The sequence below is a fragment of the Apiotrichum porosum genome (genome assembly GCF_003942205.1).
Source record: "Apiotrichum porosum strain DSM 27194 chromosome Unknown scaffold_7, whole genome shotgun sequence".
Lineage (NCBI taxonomy): Eukaryota > Fungi > Basidiomycota > Tremellomycetes > Trichosporonales > Trichosporonaceae > Apiotrichum > Apiotrichum porosum.
This window is the reverse complement of record NW_021167114.1, coordinates 315,857-334,603: the sequence shown is the minus strand read 5'-3', so window position 1 is coordinate 334,603 and position 18,747 is coordinate 315,857. Positions and strand designations below refer to the sequence as shown.

The following is an 18,747-nucleotide window of genomic DNA, read 5'->3' as shown; positions in this document are numbered from 1 at the left end:
ACGCTCCATTGCCATCTCCTCGTTGTCGTTCATCCTCAACCACTCCATACACACCCACACTCACACCCACACCTCCCCCTCCTCCCTCCTCCTCCCCCCCGCATCACCTTCGCCCTCCCCCCAGGCGTCACTCCCTCTCTCCACCACCGCCCCCAAGCAAGGCCTTGCGGGCCCGGCTGCCAACCCCCCCCCCCCCCCCCCCAACACCGGAAACGACACACACACACTCTCCACACCACTACTGCCGTCCACATACACATCGACCGTAGTTTATATCCTCACGTTTCCCCCCCTCCCACACCCACACCCCCTCACGCCCGCCTCTTGATTCGACCCGTGTGCAAGCATTGAACACATCTGCATTCGTGTAGCGTAGTGTCGTCACAGACCAGACACGCGTGTTTGTAGGTAAGTGGTGTCATTTCTGTGTCCTGCCCCCACCCACCCACCTACCTCATCATGTTTTCCACCACATGTTCCCTTCGCGACGCTGCGCTGCGCGTCTGCAATGGCGTTCCACCATGGGATGTCATCATTGTGCCCGGGCTGTGCAACGGGTTGGTTGCACAACCGTAGCCAACCAGTGCGCCAAGCGCCGCCCGCCTCCCGGCCAGATGCCCAGGCGATGCCTTGAATACCCACCCATGCGCTTCTCACACAAACCCATTCATCTTACTTGCTATATTACTCTCTGCCTGTACAGAATTACTGTCTAACACCGCTTCAGCAACAACCATGTCGTATCCCAACCCCCCCGAGGGGCCAAACCCTTCGAGTTACTCGCAGGCTTCCTCGACGGACCCCTTCAACCAGCCGCCGCTGAGCTACGAAGGTGCCCCGCCCGGAGGCCCCCCTCCTCCTGGTGGACCCGGCGGCCCCCAGTACCAGCAGTACTATGACAACGAGTCTGATATTGGTGCCCGCTACGAGGGTGGCGGTATGGGCCGTGAGACTTGGGCCAGCGAGAGCGCCTGGAGTGGCAATGGTGCGTGACAACGGCAGCGGCGTGTGCAGCCCTGGACGGACCCCGTCGTGTGGTGGTGGTTGTGCCTTGCCAGCAAAACATTGTACAGAAAACATATGCTCACAACCCCCCCTCTGCAGACCACAACCCTGGCTATGCAGGATCCGAAGCATCCCACCAGCAGCAAGGCTATCCATCGCGCTCATCGACCCCAACCTACACTGAGGGCAGCAGGGAGGGACACCGTCCCCGCGAGCCATACGTATGTCTAGTTTTCTTCATTTAGTAGCGCGCGCACCGCCACTGACACATGTACACAGCCAGCATGGACCCAGGAGGCCAACATTCCTCTCTCCAAGGAGGAGATTGAGGACGTCCTCATCGACTTGGCCAACAAGTTTGGTTTCCAAAAGGACTCGTGCCGTAACATTTACGACTTTTTGATGATCCAGCTGGACTCGCGTTCGTCGCGCATGACGCCCAACCAGGCGCTTCTCACTCTCCACGCCGACTACATTGGCGGCGAGCATGCCAACTACCGTAAATGGTACTTTGCTGCCCAGCTCGACCTCGACGATGCCGTCGGTCAGGTCAACAACCCTGGTCTCACCCGAGTGCGCTCGGTGGCCCGCAAGGGCAAGAAGGGCGCCAAGACCCCCGGTGGCACTTCGACCGCCCAGGAAAAGTCGCTCGACTCTGCCACGAACCGCTGGCGTACCGCCATGAACAACATGAGCCAGTATGACCGTCTCCGCCAGGTCGCCCTCTTCCTGCTGTGTTGGGGTGAAGCCGCCCAGGTCCGTTTCATTCCCGAGTGCTTGTGTTTCATCTTCAAGTGCGCCGACGACTACTACCGCTCGCCCGAGTGCCAGAACCGCATGGAGGCCGTCCCCGAGGGTCTCTACCTCCGTGGTGTGGTCAAGCCCCTCTACAACTTCCTCCGTGACCAGGGTTACGAGGTCGTCGACGGCAAGTTCCTGCGTCGCGAGCGTGACCACGACCAGATTATCGGTTACGACGATGTCAACCAGCTCTTCTGGTACCCCGAGGGTATTGCCCGCATCGTCCTCGCCGACAAGACCCGTCTTGTCGACCTCGCTCCTGCCCAGCGTTTCATGAAGTTTGACCGCATCGACTGGAACCGTGTCTTCTTCAAGACCTACCTTGAGAAGCGCTCCTTCTTCCACCTCCTCGTCAACTTTAACCGTATCTGGGTCTGCCACATTTCGGTCTTTTGGTACTACACGGCTTACAACTCTCCTGCCATCTATGCGGTTTCCGGCACGACAAAGGCAACAACGCCCATGGCGTGGTCCATGACCGCCCTTGGCGGTGCCGTCTCGACTATTATCATGATCATGGCCACTCTTGCCGAGTTTAGCTACATCCCCACTACCTGGAACAACACTTCGCACCTCCTGCGTCGACTGCTCTTCCTCGGCGTCATCCTGTTCTGTACCGTCGCCCCATCAATCTACATTGCCTTCTTCAACCAGACTGGCAACATCTCGCTCATCCTCGGCATTGTCCAGTTTGCAATTGCAGTCTGCGCGACATTGCTGTTCGGTATTGTCCCCTCGGGCCGCATGTTTGGTGACCGTGTCGCCGGCAAGAGCCGCAAGTACCTCGCCAACCAGACGTTCACTGCCTCGTACCCTGGTCTCTCGCGCGGTGGCCGTGGCGCGTCGGTTCTGCTCTGGGTCCTCATTTTCGGGTGCAAGTTTGCCGAGTCCTACTTCTTCCTCACGCTGTCGTTCAAGGACCCCATCGCGGTCATGACCGGCATGAAGATTCAGAACTGTTCGGACAAGTACTTTGGCCACAGCCTCTGTGTTCACCAGGCAACCTTTGCCTTTGCCGTCATGTTCCTCATGGACCTCACCCTGTTCTTCCTCGACACTTTCCTGTGGTACGTCATCTGGAACACCATCTTCTCGATTGCCCGCTCGTTTGCCATTGGCATGAGCATCTGGACCCCCTGGAAGGACATCTTCTCGCGTCTCCCCAAGCGTGTCTACGCCAAGATTCTCGCCACGGCAGAGATGGAGGTGAAATACAAGCCAAAGGTTCTGGTCTCGCAGGTGTGGAACGCCATCATCATCTCAATGTACCGTGAGCACCTGCTCTCGATCGACCACGTCCAGCGTCTCCTCTACCACCAGGTCGCCTCGGACCACCCGGGCAAGCGTACCCTGCGCGCCCCGGCCTTCTTCATCTCGCAAGGTGACAAGAAGTCCAAGGTCGAGTTCTTCCCCAAGGGTTCCGAGGCTGAGCGCCGTATCTCGTTCTTTGCCCAGTCCCTCACCACCACCCTCCCCGAGCCCGTCCCCGTCGAGGCCATGCCCACTTTCACCGTCCTTGTCCCCCACTACTCGGAGAAGATTCTGCTCTCGCTTCGTGAGATTATTCGCGAGGAGGACCAGAACACCCGTGTCACCCTTCTCGAGTATCTCAAGCAGCTCCACCCTGTCGAGTGGGACAACTTTGTCAAGGACACCAAGATCCTCGCCGAGGAGTCGCAGGTCTTCAACCCTACCAACCCCTTTGCGGGCGACGAAAAGGAGGAGAGCAAGCGCGCCGACGACATTCCGTTCTACACTGTTGGTTTCAAGTCGGCCGCTCCCGAGTACACGCTTCGTACGCGTATTTGGGCCTCGCTCCGTGCCCAGACCCTCTACCGTACCGTCTCTGGTTTCATGAACTACTCCAAGGCCATCAAGCTCCTCTACCGTGTCGAGAACCCCGAGGTCGTCCAGCTCTTTGGCGGTAACACCGACCAGCTCGAGCGTGAGCTCGAGCGCATGGCCCGCCGCAAGTTCAAGTTTGTCGTCTCGATGCAGCGCTACTCCAAGTTCAACAAGGAGGAGCACGAGAACGCCGAGTTCCTCCTCCGTGCCTACCCGGACCTCCAGATTGCCTACCTCGACGAGGAGCCTCCCCGCAAGGAAGGTGGCGAGAACCGCATCTTCTCGGCCCTTATTGATGGTCACTCGGAGATCCTGCCCAGCGGCCGTCGTCGCCCCAAGTTCCGCATCGAGCTGCCCGGTAACCCCATTCTCGGTGACGGCAAGTCGGACAACCAGAACCACGCCATCATCTTCTACCGTGGAGAGTACCTCCAGCTCATCGACGCCAACCAGGACAACTACCTCGAGGAGTGCCTCAAGATCCGCAACGTCCTCGGCGAGTTTGAAGAGTTCCAGATCTCGTCCCAGTCGCCCTACGCTGCCAACGGCCACAAGGACTTTAAGAGGTACCCCGTCGCCATTGTCGGTGCGCGCGAGTACATTTTCTCAGAGAACATTGGTATCCTCGGTGACATTGCCGCCGGCAAGGAGCAGACGTTCGGTACCCTCGCTGCCCGTTCGCTTTCGTTTATTGGTGGAAAGCTCCACTACGGTCACCCCGATTTCCTCAACGCCATCTACATGAACACTCGCGGCGGTGTCTCAAAGGCCCAGAAGGGTCTCCACCTCAACGAAGACATTTATGCGGGTATGAACGCGTTTGGCCGTGGCGGTCGCATCAAGCACTCGGAGTACTACCAGTGCGGCAAGGGCCGTGACCTGGGTTTCGGCACCATTCTCAACTTCCAGACCAAGATTGGTACCGGTATGGGCGAGCAGATGCTGTCGCGCGAGTACTACTACCTCGGCACCCAGCTCCCCATGGACCGCTTCCTGACGTTCTACTATGGCCACCCGGGTTTCCACATCAACAACATTCTTGTCATGATGTCGGTCCAGGTGTTCATGATCACCCTCGTCTTCCTCGGTACCCTCAACTCGTCGATCAAGGTCTGCCAGTACAACTCTGCCGGCACCATTTTGTCGGGCCAGAACGGTTGCTACAACCTCCAGCCCGTCTTCAAGTGGATCAAGCGCTGTATCATTTCGATCTTTATCGTGTTCTGGATCGCCTTTGTGCCCCTCTTCGTCCAGGAGCTCACTGAGCGTGGTACCGGCCGTGCCATTATCCGTCTCGCCAAGCACTTCATGTCGCTCTCACCCGTGTTCGAAGTGTTCTCGACGCAAATCTACATGCACTCGATCCTCAACAACTTGACGTTTGGCGGTGCCCGTTACATTGCCACCGGTCGTGGTTTCGCCACCACGCGTATCTCGTTTAGCATCCTGTACTCGCGTTTCGCCGGTCCTTCCATCTACGTCGGTATCCGCACGCTCGTCCTCTTGCTCTACATTACCCTGGCCGTTTGGATCCCCCACCTCATCTACTTCTGGATCACGGTCCTTGGTCTTTGCATTGCGCCCTTCCTCTTCAACCCCCACCAGTTCTCGTTCAGCGACTTTATCATCGACTACCGCGAGTTCCTCCGCTGGATGTCGCGTGGTAACTCGCGCACCCACGCCAACTCGTGGGTCGGATACTGCCGTCTCTCGCGTACCCGCATCACTGGTTTCAAGCGCAAGCGTCTTGGTCTCCCCTCGGAGAAGCTCTCGAGCGACGTGCCCCGTGCCCCCTGGCGTGCGATCCTGGTCGGTGAGATCATTGGCCCCATCTGCCTCGCCATCATCATGGTCATCTGTTACCTCTTCCAAAAGTCGTTTGCCGACGAGGGCGTCACCGTCCCCGCCCTCCTCCGTATCGCCGTCATTGCCCTTGGCCCCATTGTCTGGAACATGGCGCTCCTGCTCGTCCTCTTCCTGCTCTCGCTCTTCCTCGGTCCCTGCCTCAACTCGTGCACCAACCAGTTTGGTGCCACCATGGCCGCCATTGCCCACTTTGGTGGTGTCGTCGGCATGGTCGCCTTCTTCGAGTTCCTCTGGTACCTTGAGCGCTGGAACGCCACCCCGACCGTCATGGGTATCATTGCTGTCATTGCCGTCCAGCGTGCCATCTTCAAGATCCTCATCGCCGTCTTCCTGTCGCGTGAATTCAAGCACGACGAGACCAACCGCGCCTGGTGGACGGGTGTGTGGTTCAACCGCGGTCTCGGCTCGCACGTCCTCTCGCAGCCCGCGCGTGAATTCATCGTCAAGACCATCGAGATGGGTCTGTACGCCGCCGACTTCCTCGCGTGCCACATCCTCCTCTTCATCCTCTCCTTCCCCATGCTCATCCCCTTCTTTGACCGTCTGCACGCCACCATGCTCTTCTGGCTCTCGCCCAGCCAGCAGATCCGCCCCCCCATCTACTCGCTTCGTCAGCGCAAGCAGCGCAGGGCCATTGTCGCAAAGTACTCGATCGTCTACGTCCTGGTCCAGGCCATCCTCATCGCCCTGATTGTCGTCCCCATCATCTTCAAGGTCGTGCTCGGCTGGGCCCCCGCCACCCCGCCGTTCAACGGTAGCATCTAAGCAAACTTCATGCTTGGATGGCATAACGCCCGTCGGCAGAGCCGACAACGCCCTCCTCCCCCCCGCCCATTTCTCCTCCCGCCCTCCTTTTTCTTCTCTCACGACGATAACATCCAACAAAAAACGAGATTACGAGTCAAAACTTCCCTTTCATACGACTGCTTCATCACCCCACGAGCAAACCCGAGTGGACCAATCCCCTCCTTTGCCCCTGCATAGAGACGACAGCAAACCCTCTCCTCCCCCATCCCCCCTTCTCCCATGGACAATATAGCGTGTGTGTTGATCGACGATCCCCCCCAACCCCACCCGTTTTCTTTCCTCCCTCGCGCCGCGCGATTTCTCAAGAAAAATAACATATACCCCCCAACCACAACCTCCCCACCCCCACCCCTCCACCGTCCCCGCCCACGACATCTGCCTGTACCTTTTGCCTGCTCCTGCGCCAGACGCACACGGCCGGGTATGGCGTTAGCGTAGCGTTCGGGCAGTATATATATCCGGCTTCGTACAATCCCCCTCTGCTTGAGGGGTACAGAATGCATCACAGTTCTAGAGACGAGGCGGCGGGGCGCAAGCCTTGGGCCAGCAGGCGGAATGACGGCCCGCTTTGAGGATCCCATAAAGTATATACATAGCTGACGTGGGATCATGTGGCAAAGTGGAAAGTGGTTAAAATGGGGACACGCGAGGGAAGGAACGAAAGTATGTAAAAGTGGCGCGGCGTGTATGTTATGTCCGTGTCCACAGTACCACAGTCGATGTATGTCGTGCATGCTCACGCATCGTCGGCACCCTTTGGCGACTCGTCATCCTCTCAGGCTCGGCTTCTTCGTCGTCCGGACGTGGCAAAGGCTGCCAGCCCATGATGCGCGCCTGGCTACCCTGCTCATCGCGAGTGTGGCGGCCATGCAGTGCACAGTCGGTGGTGCTGCTGATGGTAGAAGCAGGAAATCTGCAGTACTCGAGGAGAGCACAGAGGACCTCGGTGGCGTCTTGTTGCGACCCGTTGGTCAGACCAAGCGTATTGCAGACGACCTCGCGCGCGCGGCCAGCCTCAAAAGCCGTTGGCGCCAAGTCCAAGCCGTGAGACGACAGCGCGCAAATTCGACACCACAGTACATACACAATCGTCTTGGCAAGGCACAGCTGCTTAGTGTGAGCGGATGGGACGGACGCTTTAGACTATCACTACCACATGACCTCATTACTCACTTAGGCAGTGGTGGGATCTGATGGCGGCTGCAGCCTCGGGTACACCGTAGAGAACCTAGATGACTGTGTTGAACCAGCAAGCGTTAGCGCCTGGTGGGTTCAAAAGACCAATGAGCGGCTGGCCCATGAGCGCGTCACCCATGGTATTGAGAGGCGACGTGGTGGAGAGAGGTGGGAGGAAGGGATGATGATGAGAAGAGGGAAAAGAGGTGGACGGTGGGTGTGGTGTGGGTACGAGGCGACCATCGCCAGGTAATGGTCCACCAATGTCGTCTCCAAGGCTCCCCCCCTCGGTTAGACTGTTGCTTCTTCTCGTGGTTCTTGGCCTTGCCCATCTTCTTCTTGTGCGGCTCATCGTGCTTGATGCAGTGCCCTTGAAGGTCTTTGCTTTGAGCGCGAGCCGACCAGAGCCTACGCCGTTGCCGGCCACCTTGCCTGTGAGAGCCTGGTGGAAATGAGTGGGCGCGTCGGACGCGTGGGACTTGTGCACGGTACGAATGTAATTGCTCAAGTGCTGTGCTGAAAGAAAGGCTTGGTTGCAGCCACGAGTGCAGACGTAGAGGTATAGGCCATGGTGGGGATGGTGGTGCTCGAAAAAGTGGCCAGAAATGACGTAGCGTGCGCCACAATTGTATTTGACAGTGAAATGGAGCCTCGGGGTGTGCCCTGTGGTCGGCAACGTGGTGGTCTAGGTCGACACGCGCCGTGAAGCGGCGGGGACACTCTTCCAGCTCCGTTCATTTCAAGAGCTGCACCTTTGTCGTGGAAACCGTGGGGGTATTGAGGGTGTTTTGTATGGTGCGGCCATGGATCTTAACATGCTGCACGTGTCGTTGGGCGTTGGAAGACACGTGGGGGCAGATGTCGTACTGGATGGTGTGGACTACGCCGGTCGAGCCGCCTCGGCCTCTCGAGACGACGAAGGGCTTGACAAGCGGAACGATCAAGGACTCTGGGCACCTGTTTTTGCCATCTTCGGGCAGAGGACGCTGCTTGAGCCATGCCTCCACGGCAATCACTGCACCTCATTCCATGGTGATTGTTGTGGTGATACCACAGCGCCCACTTGCTGCCAAACGACACGTCGTGGCAACCCAGACGACATCGACGGCTCTGCTGGCCGTTTCTGGCATGGGCGGTGAGGTGGTCGAAGAATACCCAAGAAGAGGTGAAAACCGGATTGCTTCGCAGCTCGGGGAGTAACACTGGAGCAGCCTGTCGCCATGCACTTGACTTTCATGGAACCGGCAACCTTGGACGTTTGTGAAGACTCGCTTGCAACTCTCGGTGCTGCAACGATACGAGCCGATGCCAGGGAGTGGGAGCGCCGCCGGACCGGCTGGACCGAGCCCGTCGTGGCTCGAGTTGATGCCGCTGTCGCCTCCACTGGTCGCGTCCCAGTCGTACTCGAGCTCGTTGGTGACGGCGGCCTCGTCCAAACTCGCCAGTACTCCTTCCTCCTCCAACATGTTCGCCCGCAAGACATATACGGCCGACACCCATTGAGTTGCTACGTCGTAGCTATCGTAGCTGGACTCGGTGAGCAGCTCGACATTGTCCTCATTGAGGATCAGGGGGTCGGTGGTCGTCTGGTCCACAACCCACCAGTGGCCACCATCGCGTGCGTGACCCTCGTGGACGAGACAAAATGCGAGCTCGTACCGCTCGCTTTGGCTCGATGCCTCCAGGGTCCTCGGACAGTGAATCGCCTGGGCAGTTCCAGTGGCGGCATGCGTCGAGTCCGGTGAGTACCAGCGCTCGCAGGCGACAACCATCACCTGAGGCCACGGCTGAGCGGTGATGGCGGGAGGTGTGCGGGCGCTGCAGTGGGGGGCGTTGCAGTGGGGGACGTTGCAGTGAGGTGGACGAGGGGAAAGCCTGCGGGATGTTGTGTACACCACCGTGCCAGCCCTCACTGCGGGATTGAAGACCCTCCTCGACGACGACTATTTCTCCGTGCTCCACGCATTGCGTGGTGTTGATGATGCTGGACTCGGAGACGCCGCAGATCCCCAGCACAGCGCACAGCACCTCGGTGGCGTCATGTTGAGCACCTTCTGCGAAGGCCAGCTTGTTGCCGAGAGCGTGACGCAGCGCGGCCGCTTCAAAGGCTGTCGGCTCGGTGTCGAGGCGGTTGAAGGTCAGCTGCAGGCATGCCATGACGCACTCTGGGGTGCAGGCTGTGGTAGCTGAGGATACGTGGCCAGCGTTGTCGACGATGATCCAGAAACAACTCACCACAGTCATGAGCTCGCACAGCCTCCGCGACCTCGGGAATACCGTACAGGATTTGGATGACAGAGTTCACCCAACATGAGTTTGTCCCTGGCGGATTGAGGAGGCCAATAAGTGATGCGTCGCTCATGGCGGTGAAACGACGGATGATAGGTGAAGTGGATGAAAGAAGGAGCGAGGGGGGTGGGTACATGAGCAGGTGCGTCAAGTTGACGGTGTGGGGTCTTCTCTGTGTGCTCTGTACACGTGCCCGCTGGCCGTCGGCCTGCATCCTGCGCCCTCCCTCACCTCACAGCGCTCACAGCTAATCCATACTGCTGATCTGCTGACCATGTGACCATGGTGCGTTTTCCCAATTACGTATGTATGCACGCATTGAAAAGCCTCGAAGCCGGAACGTAGTTGTTTGTTTCCTAGCCACACACGCAGTGAAAAGCCCGCCCGCCGCGCTGGCTTGCCATAGGCAGCTGTGTGGCACAAAACGACCGAACTGTAACGCGTTACAACAAATGGTCCATCGACAAAGAGATCGAAGAGACGCGCAACCCATTGCGGTTTATGCCGGTGGTCCGGTGTATTCCATACGCATGTGGCGCCTCGCGTGCTAGGTGCGGCAATGTGAATGGTGGCACAAATGAACAGTATCGGCTGATGCTACACAATGACACTAGACACAAAGATCGCCACTGACCGCGTTGATCGCTGCTCTTGGTGTAAATAACTGCCAAAAAAAAAAAAAAAAAAAAAAAGGAAAAAAAAAGGAAAAAAGTGCTCGTGTATAATGATTGCAAAACTGCATAAATTGCTGGAATGAACGTTGGTCTACTGCGTGAGATTGAGATTGATTGAGTATGAGTATGGGGAATGGAGAATGGTCGTTATGGATACACTAAGCGTCTACGCTTTTTGTCTGCGGTGGGGGCACTTAGTCCATCTCGAAGAGGAGGACCTCGGCGACCTTGCTGGAGACGTTCTCCAGGACGAGGTTCTCGCCGACAGTGGCGCCGTCGATGAAGACACCGTCACCCTCGCCGAGGGTCGCCTCCTGTCCGCCCAGGGAGACCTTGACGAGCGCCGCGACGGCGCCGTCCTTGACGGCCGCGTTGGGGTTGTACGCCGTGGTCTGGACGACCTGGAGGTAGACCTTCTTGACGTTGGTCGCGTCCGGGACGAGACGCGAGACGAGGGCGTGGTCGACTGTGGCGGCGGGCGAGAGGAGTGTGGCAAAAGTGTTCACGGCCGAGTGGATGGGGGTAGGGCCCGAGGCGTCGCGCTTGTCGATAACGCCAAACTCGGTGCTCTTGGCCGGCGCCACAATGTGCGCCCACTTGTCCTTCTTCTCCTCGTCGCTAAATTCGCGCGCGTAGTACTGCGGCTTGAGGTTGCGCTCGTAAGGAAGCGCCCAAATTTGCAGGAAGTGTGCGTCCTTGCCGTCGGGGTTCCTGTCGGCGTTGAACTCGGAATGGGCAATCCCGCTGCCCCCTGAGGTCATTTGGATTTGTCCACGCTGATTACAGTAAGCAATTGTATGATGGTGAGCAGAGCATGTTTGATGGCGAGCGGAGGCAGATTGGTAAGGAGGAATTTCCCCGAAGAATTTCCGCCATTTTCGAGCCCCGCTGCCGGCGCGCTGTTATGCGCCGGAGGCGGGACCAAAGTACCAACACCGCCCCTGACACGCCGCTGTCACGTGCTCTGAAACAGGAAATGAACTCACCTTCATGCTCTCGACGTTGCCCATGGTGTCCTTGTGGGCGAGCTCGCCCGAGACGATGTACGAGAAGATCTCAGCCTCGCGGTGAGGGTGGGTGGGGAAACCGGTTGCGGGCGCGACGCGGTCCTCGTTGATGACGCGCAGGGCGCCGTAGTTTTGGTACTTGGGGTCGTAGTAGTCGGCAAAGCTGAACGTGTGCCAGGAGCGCAGCCAGCCGTGGTTGGCGTTTCCGCGCTTCTCGCTGGGGCGGACGCTAAACTTGACAGCAGACATGGTAGTGTTGTTGGTTGCGGTGGTGGAAGAGAGACGGACTGCAGAGCCCAGAGTCTTGGTGAGGTGGGAACGGAGTATGATGGCCGAGAGCGCTATGAGCAGCGAGATGGCAAGTGCGCGGATGAGGGCGCGAATGGTGGGCGAGGTGGAGAGGGGAGGAGGAGAGTTGTGATTTGGATGGAGAGAAGAGATGGATGGCCGTCGAGGGGGCTGCTTTTATACCGTGGACGATGGATGCTTTGCAAGGGTGGACCTTTACAAGATGCGAGAGAACATGTTGGCAAGGCATGGGATCGATTGGTGTTGTCACCGCTGACGTCGAGGGCGGGCCGCACTTCCGGAGCAGGAATTGCCCGTTTGGGTGTACAGTTCCCAGCGCTGGGGCCAACCACTGCGACCGCTTTGTCACCATCTTATCCATCAAGCACACCACTGCGTGATCCATGCTCGCTGTACATGCGGAAACTGGAGGCTTCTGGAACTTGCTGCCGTTAGCCGTGCATCGCTAGTGCATACCAGATGACACGCGATGGGTGACCAGAGAGGTGTATGCGGTGGATTGCGGGGCGGCTGGTGGTGAGAACAGCAGCGACGACTGGAATTTCCCTGATTGCCGAACCTCGTTTACGTGCGCGCTGGACGGTAGCTTCCGTACGATCCGTACTCCACGTTCAGAACGGGGCCCGCGCAGGAGTGACAGCGAGGAGCGTGTGTGGCCGTGACCGTCGTGACTACAATGCAAAAGGCAGCCACCTGGCGTGCTGGCACTTCCGCTGGCTGCTGGCGCTGCCTAGCTTGTCATGTGCGGCCCACACGTCCCGGTTGTCGCTAGACGTGTCGGACTGTGGGACGTAAACGCTATAGAGCTCAGCTCTCCATCTATGCGTGTCCTGCGTCAGTGATCAGTGATATCACTCGCGAGTCTTCATGATTCGGGGGCTGTGCAGCTCGGTAGCTGGTCGGTAGGCAACCGCGCAGTTGAAGGCTTTGCTGCGTACAGTACAGAAACTTCTACCGCTCCTGATTGATCGCTCCTCATGGTATCAAAATCTCTGAGCTCTGCTGTCGACAACGCGCCATACGCATGAGCCTGCCGCTTTAAGCTTTCAAGGGCACCGCGCCGCGCGCCTTGGGAGCCAGACACGTTTTCCAATTGTCCACGCGCCGGTTTTATGCGCACCACAGTCCGTCAACAAGCTAACCGGGCAAGCTCGCTCTTGGCACACACACCTGTTAACCTGTTAACCTGTTTGGCCGTGCACGCACACAGTGCCTTGGCGGATCTGCAGGTGGAACGACCTACGACGAACATGCCGCACCAGTACGGTGGGGAACGAGCCCAGAACAGCGGGTAGCAAACACTCTATTTATCTCACCTTACGGCACACATCCCCGGGTCGCATTCACTTGGTGTCAAAGGTCCTGCCGCTGGCCGCTGGCCCCCGGGGCTAGATGAATGCATTAGCCAACTCGGTCGGCTTGGGCGCGGGGGCGATCTCGCGAGAGCCAAGCACGGCCGAACAGGCGTCGTGGCGAGGAAAAAAAGCCACCTGCTGTGCTCCCTTATCCCTTATCCCTTTTTCTCTCTCTGTTGGGACCCACGAACGGGTACAGCAACATGATGGGGGTGACCAAAAAGGGTAGCAAGACACAGCCGGCAGCCGGGCATACGCGTGTTGGATAAGAAGCCTGCAAGGCGCGCAGGCGTGCACAGGACATTCCCCAAGACCCGGCAGTGGCGCATAATGTGTCCTGTCCCAACTCTCTCCTGAAACCTGTTTGCTGGCAATAATACATCGTACGCGTCGGCGCCGGGTGGGAGAGGGGGGAGGCATGTGGGCCCAAGGCCACACGGCAGTGAACAAGCGTAATGTGCACGAGAGAGGGATGAAGCGCAGAGAGTGTTGTTCCTGTTTATGGGTGTGTGTTTGCATGTGAGATGGGCCGACGCGCGCAGGGAGTCTACCGTATAAACGCGGGTTATAACCAAGGAGGACAGAATTGAGACGACTGGATTGATTGGAATGGGTTTGTGCCCCCCCCCCCCCCCAATTGTTCCTCTCTCTTGTCTCCGCTTTCCCTGGGCGCGTACGGGTTTGTTGTTGTGTTTGGGCGGTTTGGGCTGTTTGGGCGCGGCGGGGCGGCAGTGCAGAGGCAGCAAAGACGGGCACGCGGACCCACGGGCAGAGACAGAGGGGGAGAGAGAGTGCCAATTTACACACAGACAGACACTACCACGGATACACGGACGGCTCTTTGCGGTGCTACTACTCTCTTGCAATCTCTCTCTCTCTCTCTCTCTCTCTCTCTCTCTCCCGACTCCTCCTCCTCCTCGCGTCCTAAACAACGCGTCTCCCATCCACCACCCGACACACAACACCAGGCCCCCCTTCAACGCTTAATTGCCGCAACTCAGGCACATTCGGGTCGCGTCTGGTTCCAACAGAGAGAGCCGTTTCTCTGTACTGCCTGGCCCCAACCCCCCCAAGCAAAGCAGATCGCACACCCCCATCCCGTATCTGCGCCAGCGGCCAGCGGACACCCACAGCTGCACATTAGTGTCCACGAGTAGTGATTCTTCTATCCCTCTCTTGCACTCTAGCAGCAACAATCTCCGTCCACCCCTCCCTGTCCAGCAATGATATCCCAACCAACACAACCAGGTCTCTCCAGGACAGCCACTTCATCCACCATGTCAACAATGTACTCGTCTGCGTCCAATGCATTCTCCACCCCGTCCACGGGCAGCTCAGCGACAACCGTGGCCGCGTCAAACCGCACCTCGCCCAAGCTTACGCCCCCAACTCGCTATACATCGCGCAAGGGCAGTGCTTCAAGCTCGGGCTCATCGCCTTCCGTCGACGACGACCTCGACAAGTGGGGCTACATGTACTCGCTGCGTGTCGCGTGAGTGTATACAGTAGTTTAATGTCACCAGCATACAGTGACTGACCTACCTAGTGCGCTCCACGAACGGCTCTGTGCACCATCGCCCATGCAGATGACATCTCCCCCGCCCCCATCCAACCCACGTTTGAGCCACAACCCACCGAACCCCCGGCTCAGCACCACCTCCACCATGTCTCGCTTCACCGTGGCCACCATGCGATCTCCCGAGATCCCAAGCCCCGAAGACGGGACCGTCCCGACCATCAAGCGCAAAAAGTCGGCTCTGAGCATTCGCCTCGGCAAGGACGACCTCAAGCTGCCCAAGGAGTTTGTGGTCGAGTTCTGGGACCGCCTTTCACAAGAGCCCGGAGACTCGGGATGGATGCAGGCCGTGCGTGGGTTCCTTGTGCTCGTGCAGAAGCGCGGGACCAAGACAGCCGCGGGTGCCAACATGAGAGATATCCACACTCTCCTGGACAGTAAGTGGTGACCCCCCACTGTAGCCCTATCACAACTAACCCTTACAGCGTTCACGACATGCCTGCCTCCGCCGGGTCCCAACTGCGAGTCTGTCAAGGAGCACCAGGCGCACCTGCTCGCCACCCTCTACCATGCCCTCCCCAACGCAGACTACTTTGTGAACTCCAAGACAGACAAGGGTGACCTGCTCTTCCGCCTCCGAGCCGAAATCCAGACTATCTCGCAGTCGTCGCCCACGCAATCGTCCCCAAAGGCAGCCGAATTCTCACCAGTGCTCATGGCAAACGCCATGGCTGCCAAAGCTGCCAATGGCGGCGGCGCCAACGGACCCAGCAGTATCGGACTAGGACGCGTTGCGCCACCATCAGCCAGTGAGCCGCGGATAGATTCGGTCAGGCGCAAGCCAAGCCCAGCGTGGACTGGCGACGGCAACCTCAGCGCCACAGGTACCGCTGCGTCTGCGTTTGGACCCACTGTGGAGGCAGTCTGCCTCGTGTGGAATGTGTCTCATGAGACCGTGGAGCGCGATTTGGCAGACACCAAGCGATACGGAGCGTTGGAAAAAGTGAGTACTGTAGGGAGAGAAACAGAGAGATACGCGTCCTGACGCGACCTAGCTCTACCTCAATGACATCAAGACCAACCTCACCGCGGTGGCACGAGCCAATGACCCGTCCATGCGTGCCAAGCAGGCGGCGCTCTCAAACTCTCTTGCCAGCCTCCTCGCCAGCTATCCCGAGTTGACACGACCGAGCTCGCCAACCTCATTCGCTCAAGCTTCGGAAACCGACTCTGCTGCCACGTTCTTCACGCCGCCTCGAAAGGGTGCCGTGTTTGTTCGGCTCAACCAGCGCGCAGCCGAGGGTGGCCACACTCGAGCCGCGTCCATCCTCCTGGAACGCTGCCAGCAGCTCTGGGACGTCGAGAGCCGCGTCGAAAAGGAGCGTCAAGTCTCAGCCCTTGTTCGTCGGTGGGACGAGAGCCTCGGTACCCCCAACGAGGTCGCCTACGGCCACCGCCTCGCTGATGCCGTGGCTGACTTTGCGGCCCTGCTCTCGCCGTCAGAGCCGATCCCCCAGGTTCTCGAGGACCTGCGCGAGCGCCTCGTGGCGCGCCTGTCTTCTGCGGCCAGGTCCATCTTCCCGACCACGAGCCTGCCGCCGCCCGCGCCACCCCCATCGATCATGCACATCATGAACGCCGCCCCGAGCATGTTAATCAACTCGCCCGTTGTCGTCAAGGCCCTCGATGATGTCGGTGACGAAATCCGTGGCGCGGCTGTTGGCGAGTACGTCATGGCGGCCAGCGACATGATGGGCGGCGTGCACTCGTACCAGGTGGGCGTCACGACCGGCAGCAGCGGCAAAGACGCCGTGGTCGAGGGCTTTGAAAAGGTGGCCTCGTGGATCGAGAGCGAAGTGTCCAACGTCATCAAGGTCTGGGGCACCGGCCTCGGCCCGACGCTCAACCCGGCTGCCATTGTCATCCAGAAGCAGCTGCCTCTGTTCCTTGCCGAGGTCCAGGTGCTCGAGACGGCCAACGGTGCTGGCGCAGACGTCTTCACCCTCTACGAGACCACCGCGCGTCTCCTTGCCCTTTGGGAACGGCTGTGCCCGGGCGTCGACCACGGTTTCGACATTGACACGTTCTTTGAACCGCACGTCGTTGCGTGGCTCCGCGAGACCGAGGTCAACGACACCCACCAGTGGGTCGCGAGGACCGTGGGCATGGACTCTTGGGTCCCCGAAGGCGGCGTGGGCCGTCACTCGCAGTCCGTCACCGACCTCTTTGAGTTTATCCGCAACTCGACACAGGTTGTGCGCGACCTCCCACTCGGCGAGTACAAGCGCGCCGTGTACCTCAGTGACCTGTCCAAGACGGCTTCCATCGCGGTCACCCAGTACGCCGCGTCGCTGCAGATGCTGTTCGAGAATGACATTGCGCCTCCCAAGCCTGCCGCACAGGCTCAGCAGATCTCCATGCCGTCTCTGTCCATGGGCGGCAAGGCCGGTGCGTGGCTCGCCAAGGGACGCCATGCCGTGGCCAAAGTCGAGCAGCGCATCGTCGAGAAGAAGGTCGAGGGCTTTGTCGTCCCGGCCGCAGCCTGCGTCAAGATGACCGACCTCAATGCGGCGCAAGAATACCTCGAGGAGCTCGGATACCAGATGGAAGCAGAGGAGACGGAGCGTATCATTCGCCAAAAGGGGCCAGGCGGCGCCAACGACCGCGCCGCTCGCCACGTCTTTGCCGTCACGGTCCTCCGTGGCCAGAACCTCCTCACAGGCTCGGCCAAGCCCGCCGACGCGTTTGTCACTGTCGTCGACAAGGAGTCTTCCGAGCGTCTCTTCAAGTCGCGTACGGTGCTCGAGACCGAGGACCCCAAGTGGGAGCAGACGTTTGAGGTGTCGGTCGGCATGACCAAGACCCTGGAGCTCATGGCATACGATCGCCAACTTGTTGGCAAGCACGGCTTGATTGGCAGCCGCACCTTCCACCTGGACCCTCAGCTCTTCGCCAGCTTGCCCATCCGCGACGTTGTCCTTCCCCTCTCGCCGCGCGGCGTTGTGCACATTCGCATCGCGACCGTCGGCGGTGAACGCAACGACGTCACGTACCACCTCACCAAGGCGTCACGCGTTCTGGACCGGGCGGTCGTTGACATGACGCGCGACCTGGTCGAGCGCATGGTCGAGTTTATCCGCAGCTACCTGTCGCCCACGACCTTGTCCAACCTCACCAAGCCCCTGCGCGACAAGAAGAAGGGCCGGGTGGCCCTCACCGAGGTCGAGATTGACAACTCGCTCGCGCCCGTGTTTGACTTTTTGGACGAAAACTTTGCCGTCTTCAACCAGACGTTTACCGTGGAGATGCGCAAGGCTGTCATGCTCGACATTTGGCGTCGTGTCGTCGACTCGATGATCTCCCTCCTCATCCCGCCACTGTCGGACAAGCCGGCCCCCGGCAACCTGTTGACGCCGCCCGAGGTCGACGTCGTGTTCAAGTGGCTGCAGCAGCTCAAGGGCTTCTTCAACGCCGAGGACGGCGGTATCGAGCACGGCGTCCCCATGGTCGAGCTCCAGGCAGGCGGATACAAGGATATTATTATGATCGGGCAGTACATCGACCTGCCGACCGCCGCGCTCAAGGACCGCGTCTCGTTGGCCGTTCGGGCCGCGTCCTCGGTCGTGAGCGTCGGGTCCGGTCCCAGGTCCCCCGCGGCGGCTCGTTCGCCCGCCTCCCCCTCCACGCGCTTTGCGACGCTGCAGACGTCGACGCGCAGTCGCGTCGACGAGGACAATGAGCGCATGGCAGAGGCCCTCCTGCGCATCATGCGCATGCGCCCCGACTCGCAAGAGTTCCTCCAGTTCCAGCTCGCCAGCCTCATCCGCGGTAAAGTCGACCGCCAGGGAAGTGTACTGTAGACAAGGAACGAGGAAGCAGACAGACAGACAGACAGAAACGTGAGACGTAAACCACATCACGTAATATACCCACGGATCCATGGCCATACACGGACAGTACATACATAATGGTAGCGTATAGGCAGTCAGAAGTTACATGTATACATCATTGGAGCGTAATCAGCATCAGTGCCCACAGAGCCCACTCGGGTACTCGGTACTCTGGGGCCGGATGTGCACCTCGTTTCGCATGTGACG

The 18,747-nt window shown here is 59.2% G+C and overlaps 4 protein-coding genes across 4 annotated transcripts; 2 read left to right on the top strand and 2 right to left on the bottom strand.

Annotated features, from left to right (window-relative positions):
• Positions 1 to 735: 735 nt before the first annotated feature.
• Positions 736 to 6,282, top strand: FKS1 (1,3-beta-D-glucan synthase; the record flags this gene model as incomplete). Its single annotated transcript, XM_028623733.1, has 3 exons — positions 736 to 985; positions 1,105 to 1,226; positions 1,285 to 6,282. 3 exons carry the CDS (start codon positions 736 to 738, stop codon positions 6,280 to 6,282), a joined length of 5,370 nt encoding a protein of 1,789 aa, XP_028475707.1.
• A 2,451-nt stretch (positions 6,283 to 8,733) lies between these two features.
• Positions 8,734 to 9,862, bottom strand: EHS24_008418 (uncharacterized protein; the record flags this gene model as incomplete). Its single annotated transcript, XM_028623732.1, has 4 exons — positions 8,734 to 8,749; positions 8,800 to 9,375; positions 9,524 to 9,686; positions 9,736 to 9,862. The coding sequence occupies 4 exons, from the start codon at positions 9,860 to 9,862 to the stop codon at positions 8,734 to 8,736; spliced, it is 882 nt and encodes a 293-aa protein (XP_028475706.1).
• A 795-nt stretch (positions 9,863 to 10,657) lies between these two features.
• Positions 10,658 to 11,719, bottom strand: EHS24_008417 (uncharacterized protein; the record flags this gene model as incomplete). Its single annotated transcript, XM_028623731.1, has 2 exons — positions 10,658 to 11,239; positions 11,450 to 11,719. The coding sequence occupies 2 exons, from the start codon at positions 11,717 to 11,719 to the stop codon at positions 10,658 to 10,660; spliced, it is 852 nt and encodes a 283-aa protein (XP_028475705.1).
• A 2,638-nt stretch (positions 11,720 to 14,357) lies between these two features.
• Positions 14,358 to 18,510, top strand: EHS24_008416 (uncharacterized protein; the record flags this gene model as incomplete). The annotated part of the gene is made up of 4 exons (XM_028623730.1): positions 14,358 to 14,626; positions 14,681 to 15,087; positions 15,136 to 15,653; positions 15,706 to 18,510. The coding sequence occupies 4 exons, from the start codon at positions 14,358 to 14,360 to the stop codon at positions 18,508 to 18,510; spliced, it is 3,999 nt and encodes a 1,332-aa protein (XP_028475704.1).
• Positions 18,511 to 18,747: the final 237 nt, after the last annotated feature.